At 42.4% G+C, this 19028-nt stretch overlaps 1 protein-coding gene across 2 annotated transcripts in view; it reads left to right on the plus strand.

Annotated features, from left to right (window-relative positions):
* Positions 1 to 19028, plus strand: part of STAG2 (stromal antigen 2) — a 3222550-nt gene that overhangs the window by 334177 nt on the left and 2869345 nt on the right. For both annotated transcript variants that reach the window (XM_044057319.1, XM_044057321.1), the window contains exon 4: positions 17669 to 17765. In XM_044057319.1, coding sequence (XP_043913254.1) covers positions 17669 to 17765 — 97 coding nt within the window. The remainder of the gene's footprint in view (positions 1 to 17668; positions 17766 to 19028) is intronic.

The following is a 19028-nucleotide window of genomic DNA, read 5'->3' on the forward strand; positions in this document are numbered from 1 at the left end:
TAGAGCCATCAACTATCAAACCCATATGACCAAATGTGCTCTGGACCTGGTCTCCCAATCTTCCACTCTGCTGCTTGCTACTCCGGAGTGCCCCAATAAATCTGTCATTTCTTCCAAACTATTTCTGGCTGCCCAAAAAGCCAGACACTGCATTAGATGTAGTTAGGATGCTGCAGAGGGCTCTGCACGGTCTGCAGCATCTGTCACTGTACTTGGAAGATATTCCTGGCTGTCTGCAACACTTAACAGAAGACTTCAAGACTAAAATCTTAATGTCACTCTGTACCTTAACTTCTTGTTTGGAAAACAGTCAGCAGACCTTTTCGAAAATCTGCAAGAAGAGAGTAAGGAATTGCAAGACATCGAGCATCTTCTGGTGTCTCCTATTTCCAAATATTACAGGAATTACCCTGCCAAAGCCACCTTTGTCAGAAGAAACCCCTGCCCCAGCTTGACCTACCTCTTCCACACACAAGTGGCCAGAAGACAAACTCCTTCCAGGCCAGCTGTCTTTCAGCCCCTCTCTAGGCAGCACTTTCAAGATTGAGGAGGCCCCAACAGTGCGTGACTGCCTTGCCCACCTCCCTCTTTCTTCCTGCCTGTACCATTGTCTTCTCTTTTGGAAAAACACCACCACAGACAAATGGGTTCTGGCTATTCAAAAGGGATACTTCCTTACTTGGAAAGAGGTGCCACCCTTAAGGGGCGTCTCCCCCCCCCTCCAAAAAAAAAAAAAATTAGACATCTCTTCCCACAGATTCTGAAAGACCACCTGAACTTGAGCACAATAGAACCTGTCCCCTACAGGGCAGGAAGGAAAAGGCTTCTATTCAAGACTTTCTGGTCCCCAAAAAAGACGGACCATGGAGACCCATTCTAGACCTTTCCTCCTTAAACTTTTTCTTAAAGGTTCCCACCTTCAGAATGTTGTCCCTACAAAATTTACTCCCTCATATACCAGCCCAGGATTTCATGGCCACACTCTACCTGAAAGAAGCTTATCTGCACATACCCATTCAACCTTCCGACAGGAAATTCTTGCTCTTTTCTAGACCCTCCTTTCACTTTCAATTTACTGTATTGCCCTTTGGTTTGTCCACTGCTCCCAGAGTGTTGATAAAATGCCTGGCACCTGCCAAAGCCTACTGCAGAACACAAGGGCTTCAGATTTACCCCTACTTGGACGACATCCTGATCCTAGCAGACTGCAAGGAAACCCTGTTAATCCATCTAGAGTTCACCATTTGCCTACTCTAAAGAATGGGGTTCACCCTCAACTTCACCAAATCCTCCTTGACCCCAGAACAAGACAGAACATTTCTGGGTTGCAGGATCAAGGCAGATATAATGAAACCCTTTTTTCCCCAGGGCAACGTCGGCCCTCTGTCCTCCCACTTCGAAGCTTTTCTGCAGACCCAGCAAATAACTGCAAGGCAATTCCTATGAACCCTGGGCCTAATGGCAGCCACCATTCCCATGGTACTACTAGCCAGAATGCACATGTGAAAGCTACAGTAGTATTTAAAAAAATGTATGGTCACAGCACCAACATACTCTAGAGGAAGAAATCACACTCCTGCCCTACCTACAGTTAGTTAAAATGGTGGATTCAGCAAATTCATCTTAACCCGGGCCTTCCTCTGCACTTACCAACCCCAAACCAGTTCATGCATACAGATGCTTCAGACATAGGATGGAGAGCCACAGTGGCAAAGTGGCACCCTTCCTTAAAGAAAAAATGCATCGACGTGAGGGAAATGACAGTCCTTCTGGCACTAAAAGTCTTCCTTCCACTCCTATACCCAGGTGTTCTCCAGATAAGAGAACACTACAGTTATGTGGTATCTCAACAAGCAGGGAGGGACAAAAGCATAGCTCCTTTGCAGACTAACCTTACTAATCTGGGACCTAGCCTCACAACACAACTTCTCCGCACGTAACATATCCCCTCGCAGGACAACAAACGAGCAGAACTTCTCAGCAGGACATTCTCTCCAAATCACGAATGGATACTGGACAGGAATGTCTTTCTAGATGTTGTCCACCGGTGGAGCACACCAAGTAGATTTGTTTGCCTCCCCCCAGAACAGACAACTGCAGACTTGCTTCTGCAAGACCTACTCCCCACTAGCTTGGATAGTAGATGCATTCAGCATTTCATGGAAGGGAAGGTTTTTGTATGCCTTTCCTCACTTCCCATTAATTCAAAAAGTCATTCTGAAAATAAGGAGAGACAAACCAAAAATCTTGTTGGTGACCCCCTACTGGCCAAAGCAGCACTGGTTCCCCCTACTTCTCAACCTAGCCAAGGGCAATTACCACAAGTTACCCTACAAGGTGGACCTTTTGACACAAAAGGGAACCCACATCCTCCCACACTTGCAGATGTGAAAGCAAAAAAAAGAGAACAGATTTGTAGATCTAAACTCCTTTATTGTTAAGTGCTTTTGTGGGCAAAAGGTAAGCCAACTTCTTCAAACCATCAAAAAACATACAAGATACAATCCCATGTGAAAAGGGAATGCCTTTTATACACAGTGTTAGTCTAATCAAGCAATTAAGTAAAAAACAATCAACAATACAACAATGTAAAAATTGGTCTTTAATACAACAGTATAACAAATTAGTCAAAATGTTGTGCACAATACCAGCTGTAACATACAGAAGAGATCTCAATTTGAAAAACTTGGTTGGGAGACCGAAAAAAGTTTTAAGAGGCCAAACTGGTATGTTTAAATGTGGAAGATGTGCCCATTGTAAACATTAAAGTGACTAATAAAGTTAACATCAGAGGTAAGACCTATCAAATTTGGGGTAGACATACATGGGATTCCCAAGGGTTAGTATATGGGGCTGTCTGCAACCATTGCGAAGGTTACTATATTGGAAAAACAGAACGAAAGCTCAAGCTAAGGATATACGAGCATCAACATAGCATTGATAGGCAGATCAGTACAAATGCCCTAGCAAGGCATATAATAGAACACCCAGACCATAAGTTCAGTTTTATTGTCTTGCAAAAAGTTGACCGTAGCAGCAGGGGTGGCCCATGGCAACTTAAACTAGAGGAAATAGAATTGGCATGGCAGATCCGTACCATGGCTTATATTATGTCGGGTTTAAATGAATATGTATCTATCAAATGTTTACTCAAAATAAAAGCCTTAGCTAGATAAGTATTACAAGCCTTTTTGAATAAATATATCCATTTAGGATCTTTTAATATACATGGTTTTAAAAGTTAGTAATTTTAAAGTAACTATGGTACCATCACAAGGCTGGGTGATTTGGTACTTTTAATATTGAGAAATTAGGCTTGAGAAAGTTTGTCTAAGGTTTACTGATTTTAGGAAAACCTATGTAAAACAAATCTCTGGTTCAGCAAACAAATGGTTACTTGTGTTTTTTTTTTTTTTTTTTACTTAATTGCTTGATTAGACTAACACTGTATATAAAAGGCATTCCTTTTCACATGGGATTGTATCTTGTATGTTTTTCGATGGTCTGAAGAAGTTGGCTTACCTTTTGCCAACGAAAGCGCTTACCAATAAAGGAGTTTAGTTCTACAAATCCGCTCTCTTTTTTTGTTTTCACTAGTTTTGTTTTTTTGTCAGTACACTTGCAGATGTCACTGACACTGGATGATTAACTTCTAATGCCCTTTAGGCGTCACTACTCAGAAGACATGCTTTCAGTCCTGAGGGAGTCCAGGAAACCTACAAGAAAATCTTACTTTGCTAAATAGAGAGATTTTCAAAATGGTGTCTGGGCAAGGGCATGGATCTATGCATCACAGATCCCCCCCCCCCTAGTTTTTGCCTGTGCGTGTCAACTAGTAAAGAGTAGACTTTCTTACTCTTCAGTGAAAGTCCACCTTTCAGCAGTCTCAGCCTGCCAGTAGATCCTCCCCTACTAGCCAGGCTCTGTGTGAAGCTATTCTTAAAAGGGGTCGTTGACATAAGACCACCAAGAAAACCCATCCCACCACCCTGGGACCTGAACTTCATTCTGGAAAAACTGTCTCCATTTGTACCTGCTAGTACGGCTACTCTGCATATGTGTACATGGAAGACCGTCCTGCTAGTTGGCCATAACTTCAACCAGAAGGGTGTCTGAATTACAGGCCCTAATGGCCTACCCTCCATACACTACTTTCCACAAGGACGGGGTAACGCTAAGAACTTAACCCTTCCTTTATGCCGAAAGTGGTCAATGATCTGTCCTTTCACCAGTCTATTCATCTACCCACCTTCTACCCCTCTCCCAGCAATGAAAGTGTGAGAGAATACTCCACTCCCTGGATGTAAACAGACAGCTAAGGTTTTGCCTAGACAAAACAAAATCCATAAGAAAATCTGATGAGCTCTTTGTTTCCTTCCACCCCAGGGCTCTGGGCAAGGCACTCTCCAAACTATCGCATGTTGGATTAGAAAGACTGTTTGCCTAGGTTATTCACACCATGGCAAAACCTCCCACAAGGAGTTAAACCTTGCTCTACAAGGGCAGTGGCAGCCTCCAAAGCCTTCTTAAAAGGCCTGGACACTGCATCCATACTAGAAGCAGCTACATGGTCCACCATTCACACTTTCACCCAAACACTAGAAGTTCGACAGAGCATGTGAAGGATTTGCCAGAGCAGTTCTGCAGGGCTTTGTGTTATCAGCTTCTTCTACCTCCTCCCTTCCAAGTAAGCTGTGGTACTCTCTTACAGCAAGAATACTGCAAGATAGGAATAAAAGGACACAGAATAGTTGTGTAAAGTCTTACCATAACCATAGATTACCTTCTCTTCCATGTTGCAGTATTCATTCCCACCCACCTTAACCCCCTTATCCTTTTTCTGTCACTCATTACTGATCTGTCTTGGGTCTCCTGGGGGTTATACCCTACCCTGTGACCAGTTTAACCACAAAATAGCTCCTTGATCCTATGACCTCATTGGCCACTCTTACTCCTGTCCTGCTGGGCTTTCAAGTTCTGGGGTCTGTGCGTGCAGACATCACATTTAAGGTCCCTGGTTTATGGCCCTATGTGTAACATCCCATGCAACTGCAGCAGCCAAGCTGAAGCTTTTGTATAGGAGCCAATGTACAGGTCACCTGAAGCGAAAATCCCATACCAAGAGTACTGCAACGTGGAAGAGAGAGGACATCTATGGTTCTGGTAAGATTTTACACAAATATTCTTTCCAGATGGTCACTGTTCAATCTTTTCTTTATGAATTTGATGCAACAACATCGGGTTATTTTATTAGCTGATGAGCGGCTGAATGACCATTTGAGTGCTAGATGTCATTTCTCATTTAGGAGAGTAAACTTTGGCTGGTTATTTTAAGCATTACAAACACAAAATGCCATCCACAAACACTACTCAAGGCACATTGGAAGGTGTAAAGTTGATTGGATGTTTTCCTTGCAGTCATTGTTCTTTCTGCAGACATGTAAACCAAACAAAAGAATTTACTAGTAAAAATACACCTCACATGTTTAACATATTTGCCAATTGCAGCACGGACTGGGTAGTGTATCTAGCCATGTGTACATGCTCAGCATTTTGTATAGGTCAGACCTAAAGACCTATTAGATTACGTATATCCGAACATTTTAGTAACATTTAGGAATAAATGTTCCACAAACGCATTATTTAAAAATACCATTAAACATCCAACTACTAAATTTCAATCCCTAGTCATTGATAGGGTATGTGGTAATAGGAACTGTAAGGCTTGCTGGCATAATATTCTAAATAGAAAAGAAAGTCTGGATTGTTAGACTGGGTGGGTTATTTCCACCTGGTTTAAATGAACATCTATAAATCAATTGTTGACTGGCTAATTTTGGTTCTTAATGTACTATATATATGTGTGTGTGTGTGTGTGTGTATATATATATATATATATATATATATATATATATATATGTGTATATATATATATATATATATATATATATATACACATATATATATATACACATATACATATACATATACATATACATATATATATATATATATATATATATATATATATATATATATATATATATATATATATATACATACACACACTTTGGGCTGAAACTGGTCTCCAGACTGTGGTCTGACTTTAATAGTATTTTTTTCTTCTCACTAGTGCTGGCTTGATTTATTTTGTGGTTTCAATCCATTCTACCTCTTCTGCAGGAGGAAGACTGGCTGTTCTCTGATCATAAGGATGTGTACTATCGCATCAAAATGAAGAGATACTCCTGGAGATATCTGTGCTTTTGGCTGGGGGCCACTCATTACCAGTTTTGAGCCCTGCCCTTCTGTCTCGCCACAACCCCCAGGGTGTCAACAAAATGTATGGCAGTGGTAGTAGCTCATCTCAGACTGCATGGATTTATTGTTTTCTTACCTGGATGACTGGCTTCTCACCGCCCCATCAAGCATCATCTTAAAGGCCAGGAAATATCTACTCGAGTTATGTTAGTCTGTGGGGATCAGTCAGTTAATCCAAGTCCCACCTTCAACCAGTTTGTCTTGGAGTTTATAGGAGTTCACCTGGACACCTCTAGTCAGCTTGCCTTTCATTTCATGTCAGGAAGATGCTTCTCACACCCAGTGAAACTTGGTTTTCAGGCTCTGAGGTCAATGGCTGGAACTGTTTTTACTACCAACAGGTTGTTTCCATGTGCTAGCAGTTCAGTGGTCAGTTCAACAGCCTCTGACCCATCTGATAAAACTTTCTTAGATTTGCAAGGTTTCCCGTCTTTGGTGAGTTCAGCCCAGTGACGTTTGTTAGGGATGCCCCTTTGTATTTACACCCCCAGAAGCCATGGTGACCAAAGATGCCTCCCAGTGAGGGGGAGGGGGTGGCATTTCTTGGGAAGGATAGTCCAAGGCAAGTGGTCTGCAGAAGATATCAGTTTGCATGTTTCCTGGAGATGAGGGCATTGGTCTTAGTGTTGTGGGATGTTCTTCATGTGTCACTGTTGCAGTCATTACATTTGGGTAAACTGCTTGCAGGTTGCCCTCAGTCGGCCTGATTAACAAAGTCTTGAGTCCTGCGTCGGTTGCCGTCCCTTCTTCATGACGTCAGGTCGTCAAGGTTATAAAACATGCAGCCAATGTCATTACATCAGTCTTTCTTGCCGTGCGGTGCCTGAAACATAAACAGTTCTCAAGTGCCGGTTGGCAGACTCCTGAATTATTCGAGTTTCAGAACCGAAGTCTTCGACTTAAAGCTAAGTACCCCGTTGGGGAAACTTTTTCTTGATCCTTACCAATGTCAGTAAAAGTTAATAATTGCATTACTTGTGGGAAGCAAATACCTCATAAGGATTTTCATTTGTACTGCATTCCTTGCCTAGGCCCTGATCATAACGTACGTTGTCAGTTTTGTGCTACATTTAATCAACGCGCTGTTAAATGTCGGTACATTTTTGCTTCAAAATATTTTGGCTCACGATTTAACTATCCAGAAATGATGTCTGTTAGCAACCCGACTACCGGAATACCTAAAAAAATTAAAGAAAAAGACAGGCTGTCGAGGTCCAAAACTGACTACGCTTCTCCTAAGCCAGTCGCTAGTTCGCTGTTACCTAGTGAGGCGCTTTCGCATCCCCTGATGCCTGCTACTTTTGATTCACAGGCCTCCACTGAGCCCCATTCGGAGTCCGGTATACTGCGAGATGCTTTAAGTATTGAACCCGCGGATGTCTCTACCTTAGATGGGTCCGGAGCCGCTGTAGGCACCGGCTTCTGAGGGTGTTATCAGGTCTAAAGATTTGTATATTAAATCAACGCCATTTTCAAAACTGTGGCCAAAATCATCTTCTGTGTCTAAAAAACAGATGCTTGGGCCATGTGTGCAGGCCCCATGCCTAAAAAGCAAATGATCAAAATGGCTGAAGATTTAATTACCTTGATCAGGGATAGCCAACCACCTCCTGCTTGAGGCCTAGACAAGACATTGATTATGAATCTTCTGATCAGGATTCTGTTTCATCAGGTTCTTCTACTGAACAGGATTTATGTATACCTACTTATGAGGACTTGACAAAATTCTGTTTCTCCCCCTGAGGATTTCTCTTTTGGAGAAACTTTACTTACCTTAAGGCAACACTTCCACTGAGAAAGTCAGGATTTCTCTGAATCTAAAAAGAGACTTAGCGATTTTCTTCCTCAGCATAGGCCTTTGGCTATACCTCCTGTTCTAGACATTGTTGAGGTTATTTCAGAATCTAGTATTCTTCCTGATTCTCTGCCTCCAGCTCTTAGTAAGCCAGACAAGATACTACATGGTTCCTGACTCCCACAAATTCCTTTTCAAAAATCCTATTGTTGATCCTGAAACCATTTCTCAGTGTCCCAAGGGCATTAAGGCCTCTACTGCTAAAAATCCTACCCCTTCTGATAGAGATTCCAGGGCGCTGGATAAATGGGGTAAGAAGCTTTACTGAGGGATTTAAACTGTCAGTTTCATATGCTTAAATATCAACAGCATATCATGAGACTAAAACAGTAAATGTTAATCTTTGTGTGGAAAATAAAGATTTGCAGGATTTATTACATTCAGTTGAACAAGTTGGAAAATGTACTTTGCAGTGTGGTTTTGATTCCTTGGAGGCCTCTTGCAGGGCTGCTGTAACTGGATCTCTGCTAAGAAGGCATGCTTGGCTCGGAGCAAACTCAGCCTGACCATGTTAAAGCAAAATTGTTGGATGCTCCTTTACAACAGGACCATCTCTTTGGTAAGGCTGAAGAAGTGTTAAAGATGGAAGATAAAGCTAAATCTATGCAAACTGTGAAAGAATTCTTACAAGTGCAACCTCCAAGATTTAGTTGGCACTGGCCTACTAAGTACTGATCCTTTCCAGTCTCTTCGAGAGCTGCTCAAGTCAAATCCAGACGTTCCAAAGGCTCCAGGTTTCAGTCACAAGGAACTTTTAGAAAAAAACAATGGGGTTGCCTCCACCTCCAAATCTGGAAACAAGGCACCTCCCTATGGTAAACAGTCTCGATGACTTCCTTCATACGTTCACCAAACATTACCATTTACCTCTCCTCTCTAAATCCAGAGCTGGCTTTGCCACTGCTGTCCTGCAGGGCCTTATAGCTCCTCCTAATGCTGTATAAATCCATCCTCCCCAACCATACCTTTGGGATTCTACCCAGATGTAATGACTGCAACAGTGAAACATGGACATAGTACAGTTGTGTACACTTAACATAAATGTAGATGTTAGAGTGTATTCACTGATGCAGTCGTGGTTACCCACCCTCCAGCCCTCTGTTTTTATCTTACTATACCTTTCCTTTCTATTCTATGCTTAAAAGCCTTTTTGGTGTATTTGCTTTTGTGTGGAGGTATATTTTTTGTGTTTTAAATTATTTACATATATATATTTTGCTCCCCATTTGGGGGGCACCTGACATCTAGGGCAAGAAAAACTGATGTAATGGCGTCTGCTGCATGTTTTATACCCCTGACAACCTGACGTCATGGAAGAAGGGACAGCAACCGACGCAGGACTTAAGACTTTGTTAATCAGGCTGACTGAAGGCAACCTGCCAGCAGGTTACCCAAATGTAATGACTGCAACAGTGACTACACTCTAACATCTACATTTATGGTAAGTGTACGCAACTGTACTATTCCCTGCCTCCGGCTCCTAGTAAACCTGACAAGATACTAGAGGGTTCCAGAGTCCCACAAGTTCCTTTTCAAACATCCTATTGCAGATCCAAAGACTATTTCTCAGGGGTCCAAGGGCATTAAGGCTTCTACTGCTAAAAATCCTACCCCTTTTGATAGAGACTCCAGGGCGCTGGATAGATGGGGTAAGAAGGTTTATACTTCAGCAACCTTGGCAATCAGAGCTTTAAACTGCCAATTTCATATGTTAAACTATCAGCAACATGTCATTGGACTGCTTAAACAGAAAATGATGTTGATTCCTGACTGGAAAATAAAGATTTACAGGACTTAATGCATTCTGCTGAACAAGTTGGAAAACATACTTTGCAATGTGGTTTTGATTCTTTAGAGGTCTCTTGCAGGGCTGCTGTTACTGGGTCTGTGCTTAGAAGGCATGCCTGGCATGAGCAATCTTTGCCTGATCATGTTAAAGCTAAATTGTTGGATGTTCCTTTAAATTAGGACCGCTTGTTTGGCAACAAGGCAGAAGAAGTTCTTAAAAAGATGGAAGATAAAGCTAAATCTATGCAAACTGTTAGATTTTTTACAAGTGCAACCTCTTAGATTTAGTAGGCACTGGCCTACTAGGAATTGGTCCTTTCCAGCCCCTTCCAGGTCTTCTCAAGCCAAACCCAGACACGGCAAAAACCCCAGGTTTCAGGCCCAGGGGACTCAGAACTAAGCAGTGGGGGGCCTCCACTTTGAAATCTGGGAATACCAAGACACCCCCTATGGTAAACAGTCTCAATGACTTCCTTTTAAAATATCCAAGCCCAAGCACTTGCCTTCTGACTGCCCCTTTGGGGGAAAAGATTGCTCTTCATGCAAAGAACTGGGAACTCATAACCCAGGACAAGTGGGTTTTAGTGTCCCAGCGATACAGATTTCATTCCCACACGTTGCCAACACCAAAAGGTTGGTCGGACCTGTCCCCAAATCGGTGGGCAGAGGCTCAGAAACAAGTACTTTTTTTCTCAAGCATGGGGGTTACTCAACTGGTTCCAGAAGAGGAAAAGGGACAAGGTTTCTACTCGAGACTTTTTCTGGTACCCAGAAAAGACAAATCATGGCGTCCAATCCTGGACCTGTCTACTCTAAACATTTTTCTGGTGATTCCAAAATTCGACTCTTCACCAATTACTTCCTATGCTAGGCAAAGACGCCTGGTTGGCAACACTAGATTTAAAAGAAGCATACCTGCACATCCCAATCAGGGAATCTTGCAGAAGATACCTACGCTTCAAAGCAGGCTACACACATAATCAATTCTCTGCACTGCACTTTGGCTTGTCTACTGCACCCAGGGTATTCATAAAGTGCCTGGCTCCAGTTATTGCATTTTGCAAGCAAAGTAGTATTGAAATATACCCATACCTGGATGATTGTCTAATTCAGGCAGAAAGCCAGGGCATACTTTTGAATCATCTGGCGTTTGTAGAAAGGGTTCTAACTTGTCTGGGGTGTACACCATATACGACAAGATGTCACAGCTGGTATCCTGTCAACAAATTACATTCCTGGGAGCAAGCTTGAATACAACTTCCCCGATGGCTTACCTCATGCTAGAAAAGCAAATTCATTTGATAATCTATTTCAAACAAGTGGCCACAAAAACCCTGTCTGCAAGACAAATACTGCAAGCCTTGGGGTTCATGGCCTCCTGCATTCTTCTAATTCCATATGCAAGACTGCATATGAGGAAACTACGGTGGTATCTAAAAAGCCTATGGAGTCAACATTCTCACAGCCTAGAAAGTGATTCCTGTCATACCTTGCCTACGCCTAGAGTTCCTCTGGTGGGCAGAGGCCTGCCACCAGAACAAGGGACTACCATTCACACTACCCGCTGCCGCCCAAACCCTAACAACAGATGCATCAGACTATGCATGGGGGGGCTCACCTGGCAGGGAAGTGCATTCAGGGCAAATGGAACCCAAGTCAAATGCACCTACCTATCAATCAAAAGGAAATTGTAGTTGTACAGAATGCTCTGACAGCCTTCAAGGACTACATTCTTCCAGGACAACTAATGGTAAAGACTGACAATACGGTTATGTGGTACATAAACAAGCAGGGGGGTACACATTCCTACCCTCTCTGCAGACTAGTCATGGCATTGTGGAACACAGCCTTGAGCTACCAAGGCACCTACAAGCTCAATTCCTGCCAGGAGAATTTAAATACACTGGCAGACGGACTAAGCAGAAACCTCATGGACCCACACGAGTGGAAACTGGAACCAGTGATTTTCAACATGTTGACAAGCAAATGGGGGAGTCCAGACATAGACCTATTTTCCTCCCCCCAGAACTACCAATTGAACAAGTTGTGCACAAAGACTCCCCACAAACAAGCCTGGAAAGTGGATGCTCTGTCCTTCAGCTGGAAAAACCTATCAGTCTACGCCTTCCCCACGCTGCCTCTGCTCTCCAAAGTTCTTAGTCAAACAGGACAAACCAAGGATAATTTTGATTGCTCCAGACTGACCGCACCAACACTGGTACCCCCTCCTGCGCAGTGTGTCACAGTTATCTCCATGGCACTTGCCTCAAACTCCTTCCCTGCTGTCTCAGGAGAACTAGATTCTGCACCCTCAGCTTCCAACATTGAACCTTCAGCCTGGCTAATTATTTAAATTCACCCTTATCATCCCTCAGCAAATCTGTGTTGGATGTTATCTTAGAGGCAAATAGGCCTAGTACTAGAAAATCTTATGCTGAAAAATGGAAAAGATTCTGTGCCTGAAACCAGTCTAAAGGGATGAGCTTAGCAGTGCCCAATTTTCCTCCGATTTTGCAATACTTAACTGAAATGCTTCACAAGGGTCTGTCTTTTTCCTCCATTAAAATCCATGCCTCAGCCATTTCAGCTCATAACACAGAACCTCCCCTTTTCTGTCATCCTTTGCTCAAGCAGTACCTCAGAGGGGCCAAAAATTTTAGACCACCCTGGTGAACTCCAACCCCTGCCTGGGACCTTATCTTTGTATTGGAGAAACTCACTCTACCTCCTTTAGCCATTTGTTCTGCAGACTTAACATTTCTTTCTTGGAAAACAGCTTTCCTTTTAGCAATCACTTCAGCTGGAAGGATATCTGAATTACAGGCCCTTATTGCAGTGGAGCCTTTCATCATCTTTCATGCTGACAGGGTGTCACTCAGGACCAGTCCATCCTTCATGCCCAAGGTGGTATCCAGTGTGGCTCTTAATCAGTCCATTCATTTGCCAACCTTCTTTCCCAATCCACAGAACAAAGGGGAACAGATTATGCATTCCTTGGATGTGCACAGACAACTTAGATTCTACTTGGACAGGACTAAACCTCAAATATAATCTGAACTGCTGGTAGCATTTGCTGCAGGGGCAGAGGGGAAGGCTATTTCTAAACGAATAAGCCATTGCATTAATTTCTGCTATAACCATCGTGGAAAACCTGTCTCCAGGGGATCTGATCTCACTCCACCAGGGCTGCATCTACTTCTGCAGCCTTTCTCAGAGGTGTTCCTACCAGGGACATCCTAGAAGCTGCTACCTGGAGTTCTGTACATACTTTCACCAAGCATTATCATTTGCCAATGTTCTCTAAATCCAGAGCTGGCTTTGCCACTGCTGTCTTCCAGGACCTTATAGCTGGCCCTAATGCTATATAAACTCCTCCTCCCAACCATAGCTTTGGGAATCTACCCATATGTAATGACTGCAACAGTGAAACACGAAGAACATAGTACAGTTGTGTACACTAACCATAAATGTAGATGTTAGAGTGTATTCACTGTCTGTCTATTTATTTATTTATTTAGCATTTGTTGATAGGGAAAGTCCGACTAGGTTCCACAGATCCTGTTTTCAGCTGAGGCCCGGGGAGAAATGCTCCCCCTAACTTCTGGCTATACCTCTACTTTCCTTTACTATGCTTAAAAGCTTTTTTGGTGCATTTGCTTTTTGTTGGAGGTATACCTTTGTGTTTTTATGTTTATTTGCTCCCCATTAGGGGGGGCACCTGACATCTGGGGCAAGAAAAACTGATGTAATGGTGTTGGCTGCATGTTTTATACCCCTGACTACCTGACGTCATGGAAGAAGGGATAGCAACCGACGCAGGACTCAAGACTTTGTTAATCAGGCCAACTGAGGGCAACCTGCTAGCAGGTTACCCGAATGTAATAACTGCAACAGTGAATACACTCGAATGTCTACATTTACGTTAAGTGTACACAACTGTACTTTTTTCATAACTCTTCCTCCAAGGACAATTGCTATTCAGACAAACAACAGGACAGTAGTTTGGTACGTCAGCAAGCAGGGTGAACCTGGTCCTACCCCTATACTGAGAAGTAATGAGTGTGAGATGGTGTGATCTCGAACTGCTTTATTTCAGCAATGCATATACTGAGGAAATCCAACATGCTAGCAGACTAACTCAGCAGGACTATGCTGATGCTTAACGAATAGTCAAGTAGTGGTTGAAAGAATTCCTTCGTCAGTGGTGTCAATGTTGCTGTTATCTGTTTGCATCTCCTCTCAAGTGCAGCAGGATTTTTGACCTGATCCCACCGGGGTAGTCGCAGAGATGCTGTAGTCCATGGGTGGCCCTCTGGTCTCCTTTGCAATTTTACCTTCCTTTCCTTTAAATCCCCAGATTTCTTGAGAAAGGACTCCAGTTGAAGAGCAATGTTATTACCCATTTTGGGCCCCATCAGGTGAGGTTTCCTTCCTTTTGGTCTCATCTATGTCCTCTTTGGACACTGGACCCTGCTCCAGATCTGATAACGTAACCCAGAGGGATGGCTCACCTGGACATCCGGAGACTCAAGTTGAACACATGGTTTCTCCAGTTCTAATGATGGCTTTACAGCCTAGGCTTTTTTTCCTCAGTTCATCTGATTTTGATGATGTGTCTTTCTGCTTTTTCCCGGTTAGGGGTCGCCACAGCGGAACTCCGGTCCGCTAATGCTTGGTAGTTGATTTTTACATGCCGAATTACCAACCCTGACGCACAACCTTCAACGAAGGTATGCCCATTCACGCATGTCTCCACGCAGAAGACGCTCTGAGAATCGAACCAGACAGCGTCTTACTGTGAGGTGACAACGCTACCGCAGCACCACCACTGCGGGTATTTCATCTGATTTTGATATCATCCCAAAAACCCTCCACTAGGAAAGTGAGTAAATGGAAGAGATTTTCATATTGGGTCCATCAGGGAGAATTGGATCCCTTCACTGCACCTATTCCTGCTGTTTTAGATTTTCTCGCTTCAGTTTTTCAAGGAGGAGCTAGTATTTCCACCATCAAAGTTCAGCTTGCAACCATTTCTAATTGTCACACTGGAGATTAGGCTTTCCCTCTGTCTTTAAGGTTATGCAAGGCCTTCTTTAAAGGAACTTTTTTGCTCAGACCTCGGATTAGATCCTACTGCACCTTGGGACCTTGCACTTTTGTTGCAGAGTAAACTCAGTCTCTCTGAGCTCTCAGCTAAGTGTGATCTCAGGTTTCTTTCTTGGAAGACAATATTTCTAGTAGCCAGAGCTTTGGCTTGGTGAGTTTTCTGAACTCCAGACACTCCTCAAAATCACTACTTCTTTTTCCGTAAAGATGCAGGTCACTTTACATATTAATCCATCTTTTCTGCCCAAAGTAGCCGGTGATGTGAAAAACCAAGTGATCAGTTTACCTGTGTTCTTCACAAATTTTTCAAATAAAGGCAAATATGTTCTTAATCTGTTAATGTGCATAGACAGCTTTGTTTTTATCTTCGTAGGACGAAGGTTTTTAGAAAAACTGATTAGCTTGTTTCGTTTGCCCCCAGCAGTTTCTAAAGTTAACTTGACAAAATGGTTAACTGGTTAAATTTTACATGTTTATTTGCAACAAGGTTGATCTTTGCCTAGACCGCCAAAAGCTCCCTTCACTAGATCCATGGCTTCATTTGCTTTCTGGGCCAAGGCTTCCATTGATATTTGTGCTGCAGCCACTTTGTCCACTGCCCAAACCTTTATTGCTCATTTCAAGTTGGATCTAATTTCTAGAACCAGAGCAGTCTTTGGTTCTGTGATACTTTGGAATATCCTTCTATGAGGGTCACCCAAGGTTAACTTGGCTGAGGATTATGTTCCATTTATTGAGAAATGAATGAAAATGACATCAGATATACAAGTTGTGCACTTACCATTACTGTGCATCTGTATTGTCCATTTTTATTCCTCAACTTCCTGCCATCCTTCCCCCTCTCCCTTTATTCCAGGAGTAATCTGCTGAAAGTATTGGAACCACTATTACTTTTTGAGGCCCTGTTCTATCTGTCTTTTATGTTGACTATGATGATTCATTTTCTGATTGAGCAGCAGACTTGATCTGAGGTATGTGACACCAGTACACTGGCCCCAGCAATCAAGGAGCCTAAATCTTCACCACTAACACCAGTGAAGGGGCATCCATATAGGGAAAGGATAATAAATACACCTACAGTAAAGTACAGTTTCCCTTAAGACCGCACAGAGATCGCAGTCCGTCTAGGGCTGGTTTCTCCCTTTCTCTCCAGGTCCCCTATAAGACTCCCCACTGGCACAGCTTATAGGGTCCAGATCTCAGCCTAGTGAGCAAGCTAAAATTTCCAGCAACCCTCTCTTTCCAACCAGTGCTTTGTGTCCCTGCCGAAGTAGTTCTTACTTTGCAGTAAGAGTTTTATACAACCATACACTCCTGGGGAAGGCTGGCCCTTTTACCCAGACTATACGGTACTACCACTTGCCACCACCCACTAATATTTTATCAGCTACTAAAAAGGCCCTTAAGGGGTGTCCAGTTATTACTGTGCAATGTTATCCAAATGGTAAGTGCAACTGAACAGTTAAGGCTTTTGAGTGGCTTGGCCAGTATCACTAAATACATGGTGTATTCTTAGAGATTAAATTATCTCTACACAAAACAGCCACAGTTGAACGGTTTAAAATATTTAATAATAAATAAAAACACAAGAGAATACTTTTTACTATACAGTGCTAGTCAAGAGATTAGAGAAATACTTAAAGTAATACAGTAGAAAAGTTGTGACATTAATACAGAAAGAGTAATCTAATCTTCCTAGTTATATCCAAGAGAAAACAGTTTTAAAATAAACTTACATATAGAACACAGGCAGAGTGCTGATAAGTTGGATGTTCTCAAGACAAATGCTAAATGCCCTCTTTCTTTGTCCTTAAATTGATAACACAGTACCACTGATTCATTTCAGATTATATCATTCCTTTCTGGTTCCCAGACTAACGGACACTGAAGTTAATAGCCCTTTTGATCTTGCAACTGGTCAGGAAGCCAGAGCAATAAAATAAATTATACATGTAAATTCAAGCCATTAACTCTGGCCGCAAAACAGTATGCCTCCCTCTAGACGTGTCTGCACCAAGTTTTAGATCAAAGAATTTCACAATGCTTGACTTAGCTTTTTTTTTTTTACAGCAGGGTGCATTTGCACTGTTGCATATTTTTCAGTTTAACATCCAATGCAGTATTTTCACATTTAAGTGAATAAGCCTATGGCTTACATTAATATTTACAAATGACAGAATTATCTACAAAATTCTATCTGGATAGGCTGGCAGCCTCCACCTATCTTCACAAGGTGAAATAGGTGTCTAGGGCATCATGGGTAAAGGGAGGAGTTCGAGAGTAGGATCCAAGAGTCTGAAAGAAATGCGGCTGAGGCAGATCAGAGACCTGTTGAGAGAATGAAAATGGACAATACAGATGCAGTGTTTTTGGGAATACATAACTTATATTTCTGTTGAGTAAAATAATGTTTGTTAATGTTCCTTTAATGAACAATTTTAATTTTGTTTTATAATTTTTATTCGTTAAAAATGTTTATAGTAGAATGCGTTTCTGGAATGCTGTTCTTAAATTGAAAATTTAGCTGACATTCTGTGGTGCCTGTGTTTTTATATAGTTTTTTTTTTTTTTTTTTTTGCCTTTTTTCCTCCTCTACAGTCTGTAGTGGATGACTGGATAGAGTCCTATAAGCATGATCGAGATACAGCACTTCTGGACCTCATTAATTTTTTCATCCAGTGTTCAGGGTGTAAAGGTAATGTTCCTAGTTTAATTATGTCATTTTTTGTAGTGTAGTTCTTTTCCAGTGTTTTCATTTGCATTTGGGTATTTGCTGTAACCATGGTAATTGATTTTTGTTGTTTTCATCCTTGAAACAGTGTAGACTGTCACTAGTACAGTTGTGCATAAAGTGGTGCCTGATTTAAGGTTTGTAGTTGTGTTCCAATTAAAACTGCTGTTTTTGTTACCAGGCGTGACTATTGCTGGCAAGTTAAATCTGGACCTTGAGGGGCTTGTCAGGCATGCACACCACTGTCCTTTTTGTCAGACCTTTACAGCTAGACATTTCTTTAGAGCAGATCAGCGTAATATGAACGTCATAACTTGTTTGTTCACCTCTTTTCACTACATGAGCTGTTAGCTTATCTGTTCAGGATTATGTTCAGTCTCTAAAGGTAGATGCTTGACTTTCCTCAGCAAGGGAACTGAGATAGGTCGCACAAGGATCTGATGTTATCCATGTTCGTCACAGTAGGGTGTTGTGTCAGACATTGGATTTGAGCTGGCAACTATAGCTTAGTCAGATCCAAGGCTCAAGCTGTTCACTTTCCCATAATTCCCTGCTGCCCTCTAACTCTCAGATCTCATTTGCCGCATTTTGCTACAGTCGTGATCCTTCGCTCACTCATAAGTGGTGTTCGTGTTTCACTGTTGCAGTCATCATATTTGGGTTTATCCCTACCAGGGTAGCCCTTGGCCAGCTCTGATAACAGAGACTTAGTATTTGTCAGTTGCTGTCGCTTGAGGACTGATGTCAGGTCGTCAGTGGTATAAAGTAAGGCAGCCGATGCCATTACATCAGTCTTTCTTGCCATGGAGCCTGAAGCAGAAACTATTTGAACGAGTGCTGGTCGGCCGCTGCTTGAGTATTAGTTTCCAAATTGAAGTTGAAGTCTTCTAAAGCCAAGTACCCCATTGGGGATCCTTTTTTGTTGCACTAACCGATGTGAGAAAAAGTTAATTGTCTCGCCTGTGGAAAGCAAATACCACACCGAGACTTTCCACTCTTACTGAGTCACTTGTCTAGGCCCAGACCATGACGTCCCCCATTGTTGCTTCTGTGCTTTAACTTGAACTATACGTCGTCGGGCCCTTGTAGCCATATATTTTTGTTTACAGCGCTCTAATTCCGGTATGGCCTCAGTAAGCCATCCGACAGCAGATCTTCCAAAAAAAGTGGAGACAGCCCTCAAAAGTCCAAACCTACCGACAATGCTTCCGTTAAGCTAGTAGTCAG

The sequence above is a fragment of the Protopterus annectens genome, chromosome 15.part0, assembly GCF_019279795.1.
Source record: "Protopterus annectens isolate FY-2018-M chromosome 15.part0, PAN1.0, whole genome shotgun sequence".
Classification (NCBI taxonomy): domain Eukaryota; kingdom Metazoa; phylum Chordata; order Ceratodontiformes; family Protopteridae; genus Protopterus; species Protopterus annectens.